The sequence below is a fragment of the Podarcis liolepis genome, assembly GCF_965112155.1.
Source record: "Podarcis liolepis genome assembly, chromosome: 3".
NCBI lineage: Eukaryota > Metazoa > Chordata > Lepidosauria > Squamata > Lacertidae > Podarcis > Podarcis liolepis.
In genome coordinates this window covers 80,245,904-80,268,334 of record NC_139557.1, presented here as the reverse complement: position 1 = coordinate 80,268,334, position 22,431 = coordinate 80,245,904, and the positions used below count along the sequence as shown (strand labels likewise).

The 22,431-nt window shown below is 40.8% G+C and overlaps 1 protein-coding gene across 4 annotated transcripts; it reads right to left on the bottom strand.

Annotated features, from left to right (window-relative positions):
- Positions 1 to 296: 296 nt before the first annotated feature.
- On the bottom strand, positions 297 to 22,171 carry EXO1 (exonuclease 1). Of its 4 annotated transcripts, XR_014524489.1 has the most exons (15): positions 19,690 to 19,870; positions 17,761 to 17,945; positions 15,745 to 15,864; positions 14,447 to 14,570; positions 13,594 to 13,731; positions 12,278 to 12,490; positions 11,082 to 11,269; positions 9,697 to 9,793; positions 8,939 to 9,167; positions 8,247 to 8,499; positions 5,334 to 5,823; positions 4,190 to 4,844; positions 3,292 to 3,963; positions 1,628 to 3,091; positions 297 to 656 (listed from the first exon to the last, which is right to left on the bottom strand). XR_014524489.1 is itself a non-coding variant. In XM_083496833.1 (14 exons), exons 1-14 carry the CDS (start codon positions 22,016 to 22,018, stop codon positions 506 to 508), a joined length of 2,532 nt encoding a protein of 843 aa, XP_083352959.1. In that variant the 5' UTR covers positions 22,019 to 22,171; the 3' UTR covers positions 297 to 505. The 4 variants fall into 4 exon arrangements, 3 of the variants coding, with proteins under 3 accessions (XP_083352959.1, XP_083352961.1, XP_083352960.1); XM_083496833.1 differs by lacking the exons at positions 3,292 to 3,963; positions 19,690 to 19,870 and adding an exon at positions 21,974 to 22,171 and having other exon boundaries at positions 1,628 to 1,821; positions 4,740 to 4,844; XM_083496835.1 differs by lacking the exon at positions 3,292 to 3,963 and having other exon boundaries at positions 1,628 to 1,821; positions 4,740 to 4,844; positions 19,708 to 19,869.
- Between the last annotated feature and the right edge of the window lie 260 nt (positions 22,172 to 22,431).

Genomic DNA, 22,431 nt, shown 5'->3' with positions numbered 1-22,431 from the left:
GGGGGTCGACGTTCAAAACCCCTACTGCTGCATGTGGCCCTTTGGATCAAAATGGGCTTTCAGATATATTATTGTGATCTACAATTTTTGTTAACCTTAGGACACAACAAATCTTTTACACTTACTTTTCCTTAAGCTTTCCCCCCTGTTCCTGGGCCATCTAGAAGTGGTATATTTACCAAAGAACCAAAAGCCACAACTTTTTAAACCGACCCCCCCCCCCAAGCTCACTTTCTTTTTGATAGCATTTTGCTTTTATATTTATACTGGATAGATAAATCTTGTCCAGCAATAGATTTGTAGCCAAATTTATTTTATTAAAGCAAATATAAACACTGTAGTTCATTTTACTTCTTTCAAAACAGAAGCGGACAAGATCTCTGATAAGACTAAAATATACAGCTCACATCCAAATGTTCATTTTGATTTGTGTGTCCAGAAGCAAATTTGCCTGGACATTACGTTGGTCAATGGCTATAGTTCTGGTCATATCTGCAAGATCAGTTCATTTAAAGATTTTCCGCTGTACATGACTGAATTCAAGTTTATTTAAAGTGGCATCGTCTGTCTCTGGAGTGAGCTGGATGTTATCTTGGTTATCTTTGATTGGAGACAGTGGCTCTGGTTTTCTACAGGACGGTAGCCTTTCAGAATCCCTGCAAAATGAAAGCAAACTGTTAGTGCCCAGAAGTACTAACTAACAGTGCTTACAGACAGTACCTATTTATCTAGTTCAAAGTGTATTTATAGCATTGTGAGCCTCTGATAGGACATTCTGAGAGGAGCTGCAAGTGATTTAAAATCTGCCAAATGTCCATTAATTTTTTTTTATCCTTGGTTTAAAAATTATTTATGAGACATATTCTACAACCAGAGAAGATCAAAGTCTGCTTCCTAGGAAATGTTCATTTCTACCCAACTAGAATAATATGCCAAGTAGGAGGAAAATCCCAAAGACTTACTCCTTGAATTAGGCAAAGAGGAATGAGAATGAGGCCTATTTGATAACATTCTTGTTCAATCTTCCTCCTTCAGCGAATACTAACACTAATTTTATTATTTATATACCACCCAGCCACTCTGGGCAGTCTGAACTAGCCTAGGTAGCCTTTATGAATCTCAGCAGTCTGATGATGCCAACATGCCTACTTCAAGAGCTGCAACAGCTAATATTTTGCCAGAAAGACACTTTTAAATTATTTATTTCACAACTTTTATATAACACTTGATTGAGATCCTATTACAAAGCACTTTACAAAGGCTAACAAAGTGCTTAGCGGTCATATATCATCTTCATCAGTATGCAATATTTAAATAAAGTTGATGAAGATCTAGTAGAAGGAAACTGTTGTATTGAGATACAGTGGTACCTCTGGATGCGAACGGGATCCGTTCTGGAGCCCCGTTCACATCCTGAAGCGAACATCATACGCGACTGCACGTCTGTGCATGTGCAGGTTGCATTTTGCCACTTCCGCGCATCATTTTGAGCGTCTGCGCATGCAGCGAAACCCAGAAGTAAAGTAACGTGTTCCATTACTTCCAGGTCGCCGCGGAGCACAACCCGAAAACGCTTAACCTGAAGCGTATTCATCCCGAGGTATGACTGTATAGGAAAAACATTCACCTTTTAAACTGGAAGGTCCTCCAAAGTTCATTAATTGTCACCTGCAACCCTGCCTTATTTTCAGAATCATGATGTTTTTTCTTCTTTGCACTGGCTGTTTTCTTGCTCAGACCACTAACTTTGGCAGGCAGCAATCTCTTGTGTTCTGTCACAGCGTGGGATTTCGCAGAATTGCCTTGAAGTAATCCAGGAAGCTGGAGATGGAGAGAAATATCAGCTGCTGTTCCATTAAAGTCCTTATGATTTGTCAGTAAAATGATCACATTGCATCACCAACAAGTGCAATTTGTTCAAAAACTCAATGTAGAGCGTCATTATATTCTGATCCCTCCCTCCCAAATGATCTCTTTACCAACAAAAACTTGTCCATTTCTAAATAGCTCTGTGTGCATTTATATATATGTATCTATATTTATGCGTATATAAAGTTACACATGTCCGACTGACATGCGACTCTGCATGCGGGAATCACACAGAACCTGTAAATGACTTTTGAAATGGCAAAACAACTATCATAAAGTTTGCTAAGCAGCAGATTTGTCTGGACACAAAGAAGAGAGGGGACCTGGTGGATTGCCACAGGGAAGACATTCTAATTTTGGTATCCCCATCAAAAGGTTCAGCTTCCTGTACCACATCTCCCATAACAAGGGAACAGAGAACACGGCTTGTGGCATTGATCTTAAGGCCTGGGCAAGAGTCGGTTCATCCTGGAGGAAGATACTCAGGTAAACAGGCTTAGGAAATCTATAGACTGCAAACACAGTTGTCCCTTAAAGCTTCTACTATTTCTAATCTGCTAGAGCAGTATTTGTACTAAAGTCTCAGGGTATCAGGGCTGCTTACAAGCAGTGCTAAGCAACGTTAAAAAAAACTAATTAAGAGAGACAGTATCCCACGATTCTAAGAAAGCATTTTGTGCAAGCATGTCTGTACACACACTTTTAGGAAAAGGAATCTGTCCCCACACAGTGAAGTCACTAACCACAAGAGGTCACTATAATTCTGAAGAATACAGAATGCTATTTAGAGTCTTAGTAACATGTGTTATAAAGAAGTTCTTTTTATGTATATAAAAAACCTGCTAGTAAACACTAGTCATGAGGATGCTCATTAGACCTGCACAGAAGCTTCTCCTTTAAGCAATCAATTACACAAAAAATCCAGAGATGTTTACATCAACCAGCACAATCTTTCCCATGCCTTCTTTATTATGAAGGGTGTTTCTCAGAGCTTTTTGGCATCGTTGCCAGTGATGAAATTCCATCTGCACCACAAAGAACAACCGTAGAATTTGTTCTCAGCTCAAGCCTATCATTAACCAAGGAACCCACAGCCTATATTGTCTTCTCAAAAGAAAGGGAAAGATGACTGATGCAATGAGGGAGACATACTAGAAAAACTGGAGAATCCAACAACTCAGCCAGGGCTGAGATTACTGGAAATGAGCTGCAGCCGCTCAGGCTAGTACAGTGGTACCTCGGGTTAAGAACTTAACTCGTTCTGGAGGTCCATTCTTAACCTGAAACTGTTCTTAACCTGAGGTACCTCTTTAGCTAATGGGGCCTCCCGCTGCCGCGCAATTTCTGTTCTCATCCTGAAGCAAAGTTCTTAACCCAAGGTACTATTTATGGGTTAGCGGAGGCTGTAACATGAGGTACCACTGTATTCCCCATTCCTTCCTCCTTCATGCACAAGAGAATAATTTTAATTAATATATTAAGTGTTCAAATGACTTCACATGCATTATTTAGTTGCAATCCTTACAACAACCTTGTAAGGTAAGTTGATATTATTATCCCCCACCCCCCACAATATTGCAGATTTGTCAGTGGGGAGGGACGAGTGGCTTGTCTAACACCCCCCCCCCAGTGAAATCATGACAGAGGCTAGATTTGAATCAGGGACTTCCCGATTCCCACCTCAGTCTCTTAGCTACTATACTGCAGCAACTCTCAGGTTAGTGAATAACCAAGGATCTGAAAACCACAGGTTCATTCTTGTTCATCTTAATTTTGATTAGAGCAAACCACAGTTCCACAATTTTATACATTATGTGTGGCTGGCTTATTCGAACGTGTGGGCAAAAATACACATCAATGCATCATTACAACGAATAGTCTAATAACTATTTGTTTCAAGGTATAACCTGACAATCCAAACAGCATCCTTGAGTAAACTCTTAGCCTGATTTACATCACAGGGTGTGAAAAGAAATAAGATCGGGGATAGTCTCTGATCTGTAACAGTCACAATAGGAAATATGTGCAAATAAAATAAATGTCAGATGAGGTCCCTAGTTCTAAAAATTTACAATCCAGGTCTTACCCGTAAGACTCATTACAGTGGTACCTCGGGTTAAGAACTTAATTCGTTCTGGAGGTCTGTTCTTAACCTGAAACTGTTCTTAACCTGAAGCACCACTTTAGCTAATGGGGCCTCCCGCTGCTGCTGCTGCTGTTGCACGATTTCTGTTCTCATCCTGAAGCAAAGTTCTTAACCCGAGGTTATATTTCTGGGTTAGCAGAGTCTGTAACCTGAAGTGTATGTAACCCAAGGTACCACTGTATTTCTATTTGAATGCCACTTTTCCACAAAAAATATGCCCAAAGTGGTTCACAACACAACAGCAAAATATATACCATTGCATCTTTACAACAAAGAGCCTAATAAATATTCATTTCAAGACATAACCTGGCAATCCAAACAATTAGTATAATAAAATCTAACAATTAAAAATGTACTATGAAAATAGGCAACAGCAATAATTTACACACCTACAAATTGATACTGTTTATTTTGAAATATATAAACCAGAGTCAGATAGGATAAAATTTTCCAAGGCATTAATAAATAATATAGCCAGCAGACAGTTCCTCAAAAGTGCCAAGCGACAGATATGACAATCAGATTTCTTAGAGCTTGGATGTGATGATCTCCAACATGTGCTATTCTTAAAGGAGCCAACAGAGATGGGGGGCAGGGGGTGATGTTTCATCTCTTCCGCTGTGCTCCCGCTAAATTTCAATGCATAGGTATGCATTTACATACCAAAAAAGAAAAGAACAGAAAAATTGAACATAAAAAACTAAAGAGGAAAAAAAAGGCATACCTTGCTATTGAACTCCATATCCTTATTTTCAGTACACAATGAGTCACAGAACTGAAAGATTTGGGAATTCAAATTACATTTTGATTCCGGACTGCAGTCAGGTTCCTACGGTACAAAAAAAGCGAAAAAGGCAAGTGTTATTTTATATATAATTTAACGTTGGCTTGTATATCATAATCTAAACAGAGAATTTCATGCTTGTTTTTAAAAGTTAAGTGACTGAAGATATGTCCCAATGGCAAAGATAAAATAATAAATGTAAGTTGCTCTTGTCTTTCTTAGTAAAGTAAAATCAGTATTTTGGTTTACAGTAGAGCTGGGCTACAACTCCCATTATCCTTATTAGCGGCCCTGTTGGCTGAGGTTAATGAAAGTAGAAATCCAACCACATGGGGGTGGGGTACATAGGGCTAGACACACTGGTTGATAACAACAGCCAGACGGACTGGCAGGGGGACCAAGAGTTTCGTCAGAACTCATTTTACAGTGGAGAACCAGATGTATTGGAATAAATGAGAGCTGTAGACTATTCCCTTGAGATGCAAGTGGCAATTTAATTAACTGCTTAACTGAAGCACAGGGTGGTGATCTTACTCTGCCAGAAGGAGCCTTTTTCTTGGTCATCCGTGAATATTCCAAAGTGCCCAGGCTATTTTGCGACACTCTGTCAAGCTCCTGTTCTGATGAGCGCTGCAGTTCTTTTAAAGGGGAAGACTCTTCATCCGACTCTTTACTTGCCGTGGTGTTTAGCGTTTGTGATCCAGACACCTCACAACTCTGGGAGGTGACTTTGCTGGGTGTGCGTCGGCGAAACTGCTGTAGCAATGCTATACTTTGCAATGGACTGGGTGTCCCAGGCCTATCTGCAAAGCTTCGAGTCCAGTTGAAACAGCTTGTCTGTGTTGTCCTGGGTGACAGCAAGGCAGTTCTAGTTTTTCCACTCTCTGAAGAGGAAGGACCAAGATCCTCTGTTACTGTATTTCCTGCTTCCACAATCTGAGAATCCACTTCACTGCCCTGCGGTGATTCATGGGTCTCACCCTTTGATGTATTGTCAGGCTGATCCATCACTTTGCAGAAGAACCTAACATACATTGGAAGAACAGAGGTAATAAATGGGAAGGAGGGATAAAGTGAAATGGCTGCAAGCATGAAGGACTCTTTGCAATTTAAAACAGCACAAATTCACCAAAAGGAAGCAACTAGGAATATTTGTTAAGGTGTCACGGATACTATTTGTTTGTTATTATGGACACTTGCTAAGTAAAACGTGGGTATTAATAAATTATACCAAACAGATAGACCTACGCTTCTCACAGCTCTTAAGAGGATAGGTACTCAACTGATTGTGTTGCAAAATGTAGCAGCAGTAATTATTATTTACTAATTTATATACCACTCAAATGCCAAAATGGCTTCTAAGCAGTTTACAGCTATAAAGTCAAACCATAATTCAAGTACACAAAACATTAAAGCATCCTTAATTAAAAATATAATTAAAACAGTGAAAACGGTAAAATCACATGTTCGGTTGGGGGGTGGGGAATGCTTGCCTAAACAGGTGTTTCTTCAGGAGCTGGCAGAAGACCAACACTGATGGACCAATAAGACTCTCCACCTAATAGTGCCAGCATAACTAAAACCTCCTTTGTACAAGCACAATAAGAGAATGGGCTTTTAGTGGAGGTATTAGAGGCATCACAGTATAGGAGATCACAGATGTCGTAGTCAGAAAGCCAGAGATTGCTTTCTAGCCTCATTGCACAGTCCACTGGCATAATCCTAGAGCAGTGACTAATACCCTGCTTCAGAAACTGAACATGGCAGTATTTTATATACCACTAAGCACTGGCGTGACATTTTTCCTGCAGATGAGTGTGCTAGAAGGCTCACCATCCATTCAGTAGCAACTTGAAAACAAGCCGGTATTTTGTGATGCCAGGTTCATTTCCTCTTGCTGTTCTTACTTTTCATTCATATAATTAAATACACAACTATCAGACTATGTGCTAAGGATGCACTATTCTACGTGTAACTAATGGACAGTGCAAAGGGAGTGCAAAAGGAGGAAATGCAAATGGGAAGCTTGTTTTTAAGGTTTTATTGCTGTAAATCACAATAGTGATGGAATGGAATGTAATATATAGTGGCATACAAATATTTTAATGACTAACCAAACCAAGAACCTGGTGCACACAACTTGCACTACGGAAGCCCTGGGTAATTTTGTTGTCGCTGCTGGCATTGTTGGAAGAGAAAAACACATTTTCATAATCAAGTGGCAGACTTTGGGGCATGTTTGTTGTTTCTGGGTTATGTGAAATCTTCATAGGCTTCCAGAACTGTATTCTAGTTCTTGAAATGTTAGGAGAGGATAAAATATGGAGAGCTATTTGAGGAGAGCAGTAACACTCTGCTGTGGGAAAAGGCAAGCTGAGTAATCCCCAATCACTCTCTCAACCTTAAAGAAAAGGTTTTTTTGCTGAAAACACCAGGAGGTTCCCATGTCTTCTCCAGATGATTTGCACTTATCTAGAATGTGCTGAATTTTTTTTTTTTTTTTTTGTATGTAGGCATACATACCAAGGAATCATTTTCCATGTACAGTACTTCCCAAGAGCAAACTTTCATATTCAATTTTGCTTTGTATAGGAGGAGTGGGACATGCAGAACGAGAATATAAAATCACTGAGGACTTTGGTGATGCAAAGATGTAGAAATCCACCCTTCACCTGACCTGCCAACCTCTTACTGACACACCCTCCTCCCCAGTTGATATTACAGTGCGTTTTGACTAATTTGAGTTGGGAAGGGTCTCAAGAGGCCACCAGATGAAAGCTTCTGCACACTGTTAATTTTGACTTTTACTTTCAGATGCCAGTTTAATATTGCTCCTCGGGCAATTTACGTCACATTTGTTTTGTGTTGTTAACTCCTAAGTCAATTTTTAAAAAGAGGATTTTATATGTAAAGCTGGTCTGGAGGCTGCTCTGACCAGATTATGATTCATCCTGCCCTTGTTCAACTTTCCTTCGGGGGGGGGGTATATATGAAGAAGCAAATCAATCCAAATTCTAGTACTGTACATGCACATAATTTATGAGCATGTAAAGGTAACTGCTTATTTACATGTGAATAGTTTTTCAAAGGAACCAAAGACTTTGCCAACTAGATTTATTGCAGGTATCTGAAGAAGTGTGCATGCACACGAAAGCTCATACCAAGAACTAACTTAGTTGGTCTTTAAGGTGCTACTGGAAAGAATTTTTTTATTTTGACTATGGCAGACCAACACGGCTACCTATCTAGATTTATTGTGTCACTTTCTCTGACGTGTCCCCTAGGGTCTTTTAGAAGGTAGCCTAGTGTGCTGAATATATTATATATTTTTGTATTATATTTTGCTTTTGAGTATGCCACTTCTACTTTTTGTAATGAAGGGAAACTGCAGAGTCAAATTCCCCAAAGAATGTAACTTTTTACATACTGAACTTGAAGAAAGCATACCTGCTTCTAGTCCCTGGAACAACAACAACTGCATCCCTCTCTTCATTCTTCTTCCGCAAGATGAAGGCAAATTTATTTCTAAGCCTAGGATGGGAGATTGAACTTTCTTTGTCTCTGCAAGAGTCCTCTGAAGCAGCAATCGCAGACACTGCACCAACAAACGCAGGGTGCTCCCCATCTTCACTGCTTTCCATCTTAGGTTTTTTGGTGTTTGAAAAATACTGGCTTAGCAGGTCACCTTCTGACAGCTCTTCTAAATATATATATGAAAAATACACACTGTAATTGGGTCACAACAGAAAAAGACTGTAAGGAATATTTTTTAAAAAAAAAACCTAAAGAAAACCATTAAGAAATGTAGATATATTGATCTTAATTTGATTCCCTTTCAGTGTAGAAGAAACAAACACTAAGTCACCAAATATTACATTAATACATTAGTTTGCAGCAGCAGAAAATTGGATTGCTATGCAAAAATGGGATATTATAAATATATACCAACTATTGTTAAACTGATTGGATTCTCTATGCTAAAGAATCCTATTCCTTCAAAGTGTTTATAGAACGGGATAAACAAAATAAATATGTTATGAGGGGAAAGCTTTCAAGTCTAAAGCCTTCGAGAACATTTTAGAGTAAGAGGAAGGTTTTCTTTTTCACATACAATCTCTTTAGAGATTTAGCTATCATACCATGCCTTGGTCTTTTTGCCAATAGCGCTTTGCTGGGAAGCTTCAGCCCTTTAATGTTAACTAGTCGCTCCAGGCCTCTGGTTGTGGGTTTCTCCAACACTGAGGCTGAATTTGTTGTAATCTTGGCAGTGGAACCAGGTTTGTAGTCTCTGCTCCAAATGCTCTTTAAATTGGGTGGCTGCTCTTTGGCATATTTGTCGTCCCAGCCACGACTTCTGGGCTGTACAGACTATAGGAAAAGGAAACAAGAAGATGTATAATAGAGGAAAGAATGACTGGAGCCTGTTTCTCTTGAGACTGTAAAAAACGATGCAAATAATTTGATCGTTCTTCAATTCTGTTCCATCGATCTACTGCTGGCCATTGGCCAGTGTGGGAGGAACAATCCAGGGACATAATCAAGCCAACAAGTGGTTAGAAAGCAACACTGCTCTTCCTGTTACCTCATACACCTCTTATCCCCATGGGAAGAGGAGGAAGTGTTGATGTATTAGGTCTGCTTTGGGTCATCCAGGCAGCAGTCCTTTGAGCAGGCATCCCCCAACTCGGCCCTCCAGCTGCTTTGGGGACTGCAGCTCCCATCATCCCTAGCTAACAGGACCAGTAGTCAGGGATGATGGGAATTGTAGTCCCAAAACAGCTGGAGGGCCGAGTTTGGGGATGCCTGCCTTTGAGCGTGCAACCACAGGCCAACATGCAACTTCACATTCCTCACAAAGTCTCTAAAGGTGATGTGGCATTTAGAAGTAAAACACTACCTGTTGAGCATCAGGGTCGTAGTCATCAATTTGCTCCATGGTATTGATGTCTTTATTCCCAAGTGCTATTTGAAAAGCAGCGCTATCACCGATGTGCCTAAGTTAATCAAATTAAGGGGGAAATGCAGTTCTTCTATTGAAGAAGAGGAGTTTGGATTTGATATCCCGCCTTTCACTCCCTTTAAGGAGTCTCAAAGCGACTAACATTCTCCTTTCCCTTCCTCCCCCACAACAAACACTCTGTGAGGTGAGTGGGGCTGAGAGACTTCAAAGAAGTGTGACTGGCCCAAGGTCACCCAGCAGCTGCATGTGGAGGAGCGGAGACGCGAACCCGGTTCCCCAGATTACGAGACTACCGCTCTTAACCACTACACCACACCACACTGGCTCACTGCTTTTTTTTCTTGAAAGCAGCGTTTTATAAAGAGATTTAGCCTCTATATAATCAAAACTAAATTCTACATCTTCTTCTTTGAATGGATGAATGCCTCCTAACCACTTTGCACAACAGCTTAGCCAAGATATTAAAGCTTTACATCAGAATTAGCCCTTCTTAACTTTATCCCTGGAAGACTCTGTGCTAAGAGTAGGAGCCGTCATTCTAGTAGGCAATAGTTTTGTAGTTGCCTGAGGTATTTGAAGCAGCATTACTGTTTATACAAGTTTAGCATTCTCCCAAAGGAAAGAAGAGGTGCTAAACGGAATCTATGAAATGAACTGGTTTAGAAATAACAGTTATGTTCTGTTTTATAGTAAGAGTCCATGATAATTGAAGATTTCAAGATAGCCACCATTTATATAATGGATGGTGGAGGCGCTAAACAGCTTAGAAAGCCTTCTTAAAAATATGGTACTTTAGGACCTTTTAACTGAGATTTTAAGAACTACTGGATGAATGAAAAACCACTAGTAAGAATTTCTACATTTAAGAAAGAGATCAGATGGCCCACTCAATAGTTCACTTTTATCAAACTTTATTCAATGTTAGAAAGCCATTAAACAGCTAGTTTTCCTTGCAAAATTGATTTGAACAATGCAAAGGAAGGTCTACATTACATTCCTGAATATTTTAAACATACTTAAAGGCACCCATTTTTTTTTCAAATGGAGCAACAACTAGCACCAGTAAGTCAAATTTAAGGAGTTTATAAGTTCCACAGATTTCTACGCATGATCTTCAACTCTGATATTGTTGGTACTTATACCCATATCCTAGGCATGTTTAACCCTGCAGCGAAAGGTCTCAAGCGTTGCAGGGCTTACTTCCAAGTAAGTATGCACAGGACCACAGCCTCAGAAGTGCTTAACTTTGCCTGGCATCCCAGAGACCCCATGAAAAGGAAGAGACTATAAAGACATTATTATTTTTATTTGATAAAGGATACTTTCCTGCATAAAGCAGTGTTTCTGGATCAACACCATCTTCGTAAGCATTCAAAGGAACAAGCTGTCTCCTGACTGGGTCAAAAACCAACTGATAGAGGAAAGTATTATTAGCACGAGTAAATCCTTGTATGTATTCTTCTGGTACCAAAATATTCATCTTCAAATACTGCCCCATTTTCCGAATGACCTGGAAGAGAAAAGGGCATGTTATGCAATGCACAGCATACTTGCGAGACAGCAGGCACAACGGCTTGGACCATTTATTGCTTGGACCCATTCATGTAACAGAGAGGGCAATGTCCTCCAACACTTCCTTCCCTATGCCAACCCTCACACCCTTCCCAAGGTTCCCTCAAACTTCGAGAGCAGATTTTCAGCGGTTGCACCAGGAAAAGGAAGGATCAAAAACCCTGTTCCATTCACGGAATTAGGATCTATGCTCATTGTTTTGTCACTCTAAAAGCATTGTCTAGTATGTACTCCAAAGCAGAAATGGTTCTTGAAAAGAGGCATGGGGCAGACGAGTAATGTTTTAAGACCTTTGACAAACTTCCTTTTAAAAAAAACAAACAACAACAACAACCCAGATTTGATATTTCCCCAAAGTCCCAAGTATCTTTTCAGAGTGAGTGACGTACACTGGAAATTTGGACCAAATGTTATTTTCTGCCTTTATTTTCTCCCTCTCTTCAAATAGTACCGCAAACAAAACAAAACAAAAAATATCATCCTGGAAAGCTGAGGAGTAGGCATGATTTCTGAAACAAGAGTTTGGACTGTGGCCTTTTATATTTGCCAGTATGAAAATAATGATAAATCATTTAATAATGATAAAGCTTGTATATAGATAAAGTCTAGGGCTGCTTCGAATCTTGGCTCATTTACAATTATTAAAACCAAAAAATGTATTTGTATCTCTGCCAAATGGACTCATTTGGAAAGATCCTATATGTAAATGTAACAAGGAAGAGTTAAGCTTTAGTCAACACGCAACATACAAGAGTCCACAAAACATATTATTGCTTAACTGTTTTCCCCAATTTACGTGAACAGCAGAACAAATTTCTTTTGACAGGTATCTACATAATAACTCAATAGAGTACTTTCCCCAGAATTCCACCTCTCCAGAGTTGGCCTCACTATCTGTGGAGCTTTTGGAAAACATAAAGTTAACTCAAGAGCCAATAAAATTTACCTTTATAATATCAGGGTTATTGGCTATTTTTATCAGCCTGCAAGCCTTGCCTAATCCAATACCGTGAAGAGACGGAAGGTAGTCACAACCAGACAGAATACACATGTAACGGAATTTCTCTTCTGTAAACACATCACCAAGTTGTTTGCACATTCCAAGCCGACTCTGGTCAATTTCTAAGCCGTTTCCACACTTGTCAATTTTCAGAAATACCTTAAAATAAAATAACGGACAAGTCCTTGTATTATTGTAATATTTCTACAAATGGTGGCCAAACAAAGAATTCTTTCCCAGTCATCAGCGTATAAACGCCTTGTATATTTTACACTACAATTTTTCATCAATAAGCAATGCAACTTTGCATTTTCTATTACATACCTGTTGCATCTCTGTGACGTTTGCAAACCCAGCAATCCCGTTCCCCCATACAGACATTGTCAAATTCTGTCCAGCGGTCACAGCCTGCCTAATGTCAGTAATACTTAGCATTTATATGGCATTTTTTTGAATGTACAAAGACCTTCATTTACGTTATTCTCAGCAATCAGGGCCTCTCAGGAGACCAATATTATTCTCAATATATTCCAGACGGGGGAAGGAGAGGCCAACACTGAGAGATGCTGACCTAAGGTCCCCATCATGCAAATTGATGGCTGGGGAGGGTTTTTAAGCAGGAGCATGCCTCACTGCACACTCACAGAACAATAGCTGCCTGGGGTCATATAGGATTAGGGGGGGCCTTGCGCCACGCGCGGAGACGTCGCTCAGTCATGGCTCCCCGCATCTTCCCCATTGTCAAATTCCTGGTCAAAGGCGGCCTGGCAGGGGGGCCCCATCTACGTGGTTTACAGCCAAGGTTTGCTGAGTGGGGCGACGAGGGGGCCCGAGCCCTCTGAAAAGCCCAAGAAGTGTTCCCCCCCAGCTGTGGAAGAACAGGCAAAATATTTTGGCTGGAAGCTTCTGGCTGCCCCAAAGACTGAATTCTCTCTCTGCAGCTACTGGAACTCAGAGGTTCAGAGGACAATCGGCGCTCTCTCCGTAACCCCCACCAGGGCCTGTGAATATACCCAGAATGGATGGAAGTACATGAAGGACCTCGTCAAATGAAACCTCTCTGATAAGCCCCCCTTTTGCCTCCTTTAATGGGGAGGTCTTAAGCACCAGAGTCTGGCCCCCATTTCTCAAGGGCTGCAATAAAAGACTTTATAATAAGAAAAAATAAATAAATCAAAAATACGATTAGAGGACTGGGTTTCCATGTATAGCTGAGCCCTAGTGCTGTCCTTTTGAGAAACGAATTACTAGATCTTTCCTACCTTTTTACATCCAAAAGCAAGAAGATCAGAATCCTCTGTAATTATAGCTTCAACTAAGCCAGTCTTGTTAAGATAGGCGAGCTGAGCATCCGCTTCATATGGAGCAACAATGCAATCTATTCCCCGGGCTCGGGCAGCCTGCAAGAGCAAAAAAACAATTAAAGCCCCCATTATAGTGCTTTACAAGTGACCCTCCCTCCCCAATTGGTCTAGTCCCTAGTTCTTCCCCGCATGGTCCTACTTGCCTCTCCTGACCACCTGAAGTTCTCCTAGTTGCAGAATTTAGGATTTTTGCATGGAATAAGTTTCCATACAAAGAGCTGCATTTAGGCTCACTGATCGCTGAGTTGGTAAACAGTTTCCAGACAGTAACACTTTAGATTGCAGCTGTGGGGTTTTATAAGATGAATGCTTCTCAATACAAATATAATTCCTGCTCCCAAAGGAAAAGAGATGCATTACAGTGAAGGACTCCAGGCTACTTTAATCGATACAACTTATTTTTTGGTGGTGTTGGTGGGGAAAGAGTACAGGGAACAATGCAGTTATTATGAGCCCTCATCTGCAGTCTGAAATGGTGCAGCCCTGACATGGGTTTGCTCCTTCAGTGAGAAATAGGAGAAATATCTCTCTCTCCTATTTTATATATGTAATATATAATTACATATCTCCTATTACTCAGATACTAACTACAGCAAATGGTTGAATAAACAAACACTACAAACTTTGAGTCACTATCTCTTCTGCAAAGCCTGTATTATGCAAACATCAGGGTTATAAGAAATGCAGTTATTCTGCCAATAAATATAAAATGGGAAAGCAGCAACAACCTACCAGCTAAAAGGCAACTTACTTTAATCACTTCGCAGGCCATAGCATGCGTAACATTAATGCTACGTGCAAAACATTCTCTGGCTTCTGATAATTTCCCTTCACGAAGCAGCTGTTTCCCTTTCAGGAGGTTTGCTTGCCGTTTTCTTCAAGATAACAAAAACAAACCCGTCGCCTCAGTGTCACACAACCATAACTGAACAGGTGGACAGCACCAGCATTGCAATACACATGGGAGACATGTGCATAAACCCTATTTGAGCATTTCAAAGAAAGCCTTGGAGGAGGCACACACAACCTAGACACTCAATGTTGCTGTGTTTCAACTTCCTATGTTGAGCGATTATATGATCAGGAAAGCTGTGTTCTTAGGGTTCCTGATCTAAGGCTTGCTTAGAAGTCTCCCCCACCCCCCAGGCATGGGAAGGTCAGGATGGACTGAGTGGGGACCGTGGGAGCATTTCCCTTTACACTTTATGCCCTCAGGGTTGTTAATGCCTGAACTATGGTGTCTGAGTCTACTATGTAAGAGCTTGAAAGCCAGATGTAAAAAGAAGAAGCATAAATATATAAAATATATTGTGTAAACCTTAGGAAGGAAGTCCCTATTGAAGGAAATGGAACATAAGCATTTCACTGCACTGAAACTGTTACTAGAATACAATCCCATGATTTTAACTAGGGTGCGAGATTTCTATGACTGTGCCTAAGTACAGTGGAACCTCGGAAGCCTTTGAACTCGAACGGTTTGGCTCCCAAACAATTGAAAACCAAACGTGATTGTTCCGGTTTTCAAATGATTTTCCAATTGGAATCCACGCCTTGGTTTTCAAACTGTTCCAGGAGTCGAACGGACTCCCGGAATGGATTAAATTTGAAAACCAAGGTATGGCTGTACTTTGTTAAGTTCAACTTCCACTTCCAAAAGCAGTGCCTCATGCTATTTACCTGTTCCAGCAGGTTCAGGAACTTTCTGGAGCAGCTTTTCAGGGAGAAGGAAAGTCTGTGATACAGGAGTAGAAGTTCTATTTGTTGACTTTTGTTAAAGCTGAATGTGTTCGCTATTGAGATGGTTGTAGGATGTGTTCAGCACTGAGTTTTTGCAAATTTAGCTAATGTTATTGTTGACAGGATCATATGCCACACTGCAGCATTACGGATGTCTGCTTAGATTTCAGCACTGCATTGCTTTATAAATTCTGCTCTCATTACAATAACATCTGAATTGTTTTCATAAGGAAGCTACTGTCTTTAAAGCACACATATCCTGCAAATCACCAATTTGAATTTCTAATGGGGGGGGGGAGGCATAAGACTTACTCTCGTCGTGACTTTTCAACTTGCTTTTTGGAAGGCAGGGTACAGCCATCAAATACTAGAATGGGTTTGACCCCAAATGACAGAAGCATATCAGCAAGCTTCATGCAATAAGCTACATATCTGTAGAAACAAACACAGTTGCCATATATCAGTTAGGAAATGTTCACCTTAATCCTAAAATGTAAACTGCTAGGGGAAATTTAATTAGAAATAATAATTTTTATTTATACCCCGCTCTCCCCAGCCAAGGCCGGGCTCAGAGCGGCTGAAAGAGTCAAGGCACACTTAGCTTTGCAATTCCAACATGTCCACAAGATTAAGATTCCTTGACAGCATCCAAGGTGAGTTAATGTGGCATAATGGCTAGAGCGGTGGACTAGGAACTGCGAGACAAAGGTTCAAATCCCCAGTCAGCCATGAAGCTCATGGAGTGACACAGAGCCTCTTTCAGCATTGTTGTGAGGATACGATGGGGTGAGGAAGAACCAGGTTTGCTGCCTTGAGCTCTTTAGAGGAAAGCTGGGATAAAAATGTAACAATTCCATGCCTAATCCAGTACTTAGCCAACAGAAATTAATGATGTGAACGTAGTTGAAAAAACAGTAATGGTAATTATAGTAAACCTATATAGAAGAGGAACAGTCATCATTTCATTTTACGTATGAATTTATGGGTATCAGTGGCCGAAGATGATCACAGAGATTTCCACATTTTTCAGACTGCTTTCATTTTAGCTGCAATCCTGAGTGCCAGCTGTTTACATTCTATTGATTAAATGGGGTTTAAGTAGCCTGCAGCAGTCATAAGTAACTTAAAACACAACCACAAATTAATATTATTCCTTTTAATTTAATTTATGCATTGGATAGCACATTATGTACTTTTCCTATTTTTCTTGTCAACTGTTGCTAATTGATTACGAGATCTGTTAGTGGCAGTATTTTCCACATATATTTTCCCCCTGACCATTACACATCAAATAAAAGACTGCAAGTCAAAACTGTCTTCTAAAAACTGTATTACTATATCCAGACATAACTCTTCAATTAGAGATTCTTTGCCAAACAGCTTTAACTGATCTGTTTGACATTTAAAGTTGTTTTTATTGTAGTACTGTGTTTATAGGCTGTATACTGCCTTGTGCCATTTTATACGAAAGTGTGGTTAATAGATATTTTAAAAAATAAAATAACAAAGAGGGCAGGAGGTTAGCCCCTGGCCTGGGGGCCTGATCCAGTTCCCAATGCAATTTTTTCTGCTTGCCACAAGAAAACCCTAGCCTTCCCTTTCCCTTTTCTGTAGTGTCCTGTAGATTGGTCTGTCTTATCACTGACATTTATGAGCTGCACTGTGGGAGCCTTTTTTGTGCTAAGCAGTGGAATAGCAATTGCTTTAAATAAATAACAAGTCACTCTGCCTAGCCCAGCGACCTGAATGGGGATAGCAATTGCTCCCTACAGTCATAGTGATCTCATCATATCAAGCAGGGGAAGGAGCAACAACATTTGCATGCTTCAGCTGGAGTGGGGTGTCCCATACATTCCTGGGCATGGGGGCCTCACCCACATGTAACCACGAAAGTATCGGTCAAGAGTGAATGTAGTTCTCAACCCAAAAAAAAGTTCAGCACCACTCTTTTACAGGAAATATTTCCCCATTTTATTATTCTTTTTTATTTATTGAATTACCATATTGGCCCGAATATAAGCCGCTCCCTTAAAATTCTGCAGGCACTCACACCCGTTCCATTTTACCGTATGTCTATTTCAGCAACGATATCATAAAAAAGCAATTTTTTTGTAAGGTTGTGAAATTAAGCCACACGTTAACTTTTCTCAGTCGGAATTTGGGGGGGAAAGTGAGGCTTGTATTCAGGCCAATACAGTATATACTGTCCTATACCCGGAGGTCTCAGGAAAGATCAACTTAAAAGCAACAATACGTATATAACAACAACAACAACAACAACAACAACAACAACCCATGAACACCCAATCTGTCCGTCATTAAACTTACTGATCTGTGGGTTCTCCTTTGGCTAGCTTTTCAGCACATGCATAGGCTCCTTTGTGGAGCCAGCAGTAAGTATCCACAGCAACTACTTGTCCTTTGTACTTCTTTATATGAGCAGATTCAGCAGCCTCTTTGATAAATTGGAGCAAACCTTGGATCCCCATTGTTACGAAGTCAAATCCAGGAAACTAGGAAGGAAACAAAGTCAATACAACCTCAATCCTTGAGAAACAAAAACAAAACAACACTCTGCAACTAAACCAAATATCAGCATGAAACCACCAAGAGGTGAAACGGTTGAGCATGGCTAAAATAGTCAGTGCTGACCCCAATGTAAGAGATCCTAGAGTTACAGTTACCTGCCAGGAATTTTGTATAGTTACCCTATGTTTTTCATTCAAGGGACCGTTCAAATGATACAAAATACATGCATAAATAAATAAATTAGTGTGCAAGTTTCATCACTGGTACAGATAGGTTAGGTTGAGCATATGATGACTGCTCCCCCCTCCATTGTGTATATATGGGCAACATAAACACACACAGGGAAGCTGCTATCTACAATGGCTCCCTAACATGCATACACACTGCAAAATACATGTGATTTTCTATACTCAGTGCCATATAGAACAGCTGTTCATTTAATGATTTCGTGATGTTTGAAACAGTCTTTGGAATAAATGTTATGAGCCACAACAGTGAAGCAAAATCTGATGTTCACCAATCCACATCTTTCCATCTCTCCCTGTTCTACACAATGTGTAAGATCCCATCTGACCTGAATTGGGAAATTTTTATTAAAACAAACTCAGGGAAAGAATCAAGGGATTCTAGTAGCTGCTGAGCTGGCATACCCAGAACCCCTTCTACCAAAGACTTAGTAACTGAAAATCTGGCAGTTCAAACCCCTTGCCCCTAAATCCTAGGATGTTAATATTCAATGCCGAACTTGATCCACAAAAATGCAGAGGACTAGTAACTCATGTTCATTTTCACAACACAATTGTTTTGGCGGGAAGCACTTACATAAAGGTTGGATGGCAGAGCTCTTCCACTCCCCCCTCCCCCCCATGTAATTACACATAAAAGATTGCACCTTTTAAGTACAATACTGCAAGTCATGTGCTAATTGAAATCAATGAATATAAAGAAACCCATTTAACCGCATCAGGATAGTGGGATTTCCCCCCCACAGTCCAAATCACACTATTAAGTTCAGTGGGGCTTGCTTCCAAGTAAGCAAGCTGAATCAGGCAGCAATCCCTTCTAGCTGCAAGGGCAGAGGAGACTATAATCTTATTTATACATTGTAATCCAGGAGTGAGCTGGTGGGAACTATTGACTGAATTGGGTGATTTGCAACTGAGCAGCAAGGATTTCCCACGCAGACACGAAGTGATTACATCGCCCCAAAAATATACTGCTGAAATGAATAATGCTTGGGGTAATCAGGAGTGGATTTTTATACTGAAGGGCTATGAGCTCCCTTCAGTTCTGGTGCTCAGAACAAAAAATGGGTTCAGAATTGCATGTATATATGTGTTTGTGTTTTGTACTAGGCTTCGGTTGGCAGCTCTCCGGGTTCTAATAAATAATAATAATCATCATCATCATCATCATCATCGAAGTAGATTCGGCAAGTTTGATTCGGCAAGTAGATTCGGAAGTTTGTGCATCATTGATCGGGGCCTAAACAAACAAAACAAACAACAAACACACTACCCTTTGTGTGCGAAGTGGGAGAGTCAAGATCGTGCATTTGCTTTTCTCAGAAAAGGAAAGTATATTGGATTCCGCCCACGCACCCACTCCACGACCCATTGGCAGGGTATCAATCTGAAAACGGTACAAATTAGGCTCGCCCACTCGACCCTCGTGGGGAGTTCAGAAACGTACAGCCGACCCCCTTTGCGGCCGCCGCTAAGCTCCTACCTATTCCGGCCCCGGTACCTTCAGCACCGAGGAGGAAGCGCCCGTTGACAGCGACGGCGGACCGAACCGGACCGGCTCCGTCCACTAAGCAAGAAGAGCGCCGGCTGCGCAGCGCGGGAAACAGTAAAGACGATTTTCAAGCCCCGCGCGCCTTCCCAGCCTCCAAGCCCCGCCTCCTCCTCTTCGCATGCGCACTCCCGCTCTCTCTTCCCTCCCTCCCTCCGAGGAAGCGAAGGCACCTCCTCTCGACTACATCGCCCAGCATGCAATGCGGTCGCCAGGAGCGTGGCCCAGTTTTCCCAAATATAACCTCGCGCATGCTGGGCAATGTAGTTAGTGCACGCTGCTCGCTGAGGAGGGCAAATCCGTGGTGGACGGGGCCGTTTCGTTCTGTTCTCCCTCCGTTATTTATTTTTTATTTATTTGTCAATCGTTTTATTTGCATGCCGCCTTTCATGCTCTCCAACATTTTTCCAATGAAAATAGGGACGCCGTATTTAATAATAATAATAATAATACGGTAATACCCCATCTATCTGACTGGGTTGCCCCCTGCTATTCTGGGTAGATCACAATATATTTTAAAACGTTTAACATTAAAAACAACTTCCCTATACAGGATTGCCTTCAGATGGCTCAGGGGTTGGATGACCTCATACCCTCCAGTATTTCTCTTATGAAAATAGGGATGTTCTACGGAAAAGCGGGACATTCCGGGATCAACTCAGGAATCAGGATGGCTTCTATAAATCCGAAACTGCCCCTGGAAAATAGGGACATTTGGGAGGTCTGGCTTTTCCAAAGTTCAAGTAGTCATAAAGAACAATCAAACCATCAAAAAGTACACAACCAAATTTAACTGTTGCCACGTAAATCATAATAAGGTCTAAAATAAATAAAGATACAAAACATAATATCAACTCTGAACCACATTATACTCATTCTTTTAAGCATGGACTCTTACACATTACAGTTTCATCAATATAATAAATAGCTGGCATATATTCATTACAAAGCTAATTTGCTTCTTGGTTCAAATATGGTCTGATACAATGAATGTTTACTTGCAAGCAAGCTCCACTGAGCATAGGCCTGCAAGCCACTGAATACGTATGCAGCTTTGCAATAACTTGTCATAGATTGGTCAGACCTCATCATTCTAACTTGGCTAGTCTGGTCATTATTTTTGTTAAACTTTACAGCTGGGGTTGGTCATTTAACAAATCATTCCTCAGCCACTTTAATGTTTTGGGTGCTTAACTTGTAGTGAGATTTTATACAACTCACAGATTTGTGAGAAAACAGAGAACTCACTGTTTTCCCCCACTCTTCATCTGTGGGCTTCTTCATATTACTGTCACTCATATGCAAAATGTTTTCTTTTTCTAGTAGGTGTAAATTAACAAACCCACTCGAAGGACAAAAATATATTCACATTTGTCACTTCTTTACCAGCGATGTAAAGTGTGCAAGATGTCCCACAGCAAATATGCAAATATGGTGGTTCAAATATAGATATTGTTTTTCGCACCTCACCTGCAGCTTTTGCAGTCTTACGGCATCAATTGAAAACTGCAGCTCTTAGTCAAATGCTGCCTACACAGTTTAAAATCAATGTGTTGCTGTAACGCTTGAAAGATTGTGAAACAGGGATGTGTCAGGGGGAAAGTACGCAAATTGACAAAACGTATGGGCTTTTATTGGTTGCAAAGAAGCTTAGAGGTTGCTGACACTGGCCTGCAAAGATCATTATAATTACCATACCATAATATGCAGTTGAGGACTCTGACCTTTCCTGAGTGCTTGACAATCACCAGCAGCAAAATCTGCTCCTGGTGATTTCTCCCAGCTGAAGAGGGAGTGTAGTGTGGCTTGTGTAGTGTGTGGTATGTGAGAGTATGGCATGGCCACACACACACACACACACACACACACTTTTTGCCACACCTCGGGGTGAATGCCAAGAGTAAATGTGGTCCACAGCTGAAAAAGCTTCCCCACCTCTGACATAAGTGCAGCTTAAGTTCTCTTACACCCTCTTTTTTTCATTCTGTTTTTAAACCCAAGCACTGCTGAAGCCCTACCTCGTACTTGGCATTTTGATCAATTGGCCACAATTTGCCGTACAATTTCCCTGCTGAGAACAGGAGCAAAAGGGAGAGTTGCAGAAACCATTTCTGACATAGGGAGAAGAACATGGAAAGCTTTGAAAGGCTGTGCCAGATAATAAATTTCAGAAAGGCAAAGCAAGCCAGGTCAGTGGGGGTGACCGAGTTTCTTTTACAGGAATGCAATTTCTCTTTGTGTGTTGAGGGTGGCGTGGAGTCATCTGGCCTCGTTAAAATGCAGTGTTCCAAAATCGACAACCTCTGTATGTGGCTTTTGGTGACCTTCTTGCTGCCTTTGACAGGATTAATAGAAAGCAGCAGCAGCTGAAATTATGGAACACAAAGAATGAGAGGCAGTTACTTAATTAGGAAGTTTTATGCAGCTATGACGACAGGGATAAAAGTCTGAACCTAGGAGGTCAGCTGTTTTGCAGGACTGTACCTATTACCAAAGAAAACAGGGTTGTGCAGATTATTATTATTTTTTACGCTTGTTAGTCTTTTTTTGCCAGTGAAACCCCAAATTACTTAAAACAACAAATGCTAGATTTTGGAACTCCCCCCTCATTTTTGTCCTTCCTCCAGCAGGTGAAGAATTTCTTGTTCCAACAGGCTTTTGGGAACTGACTGCTTT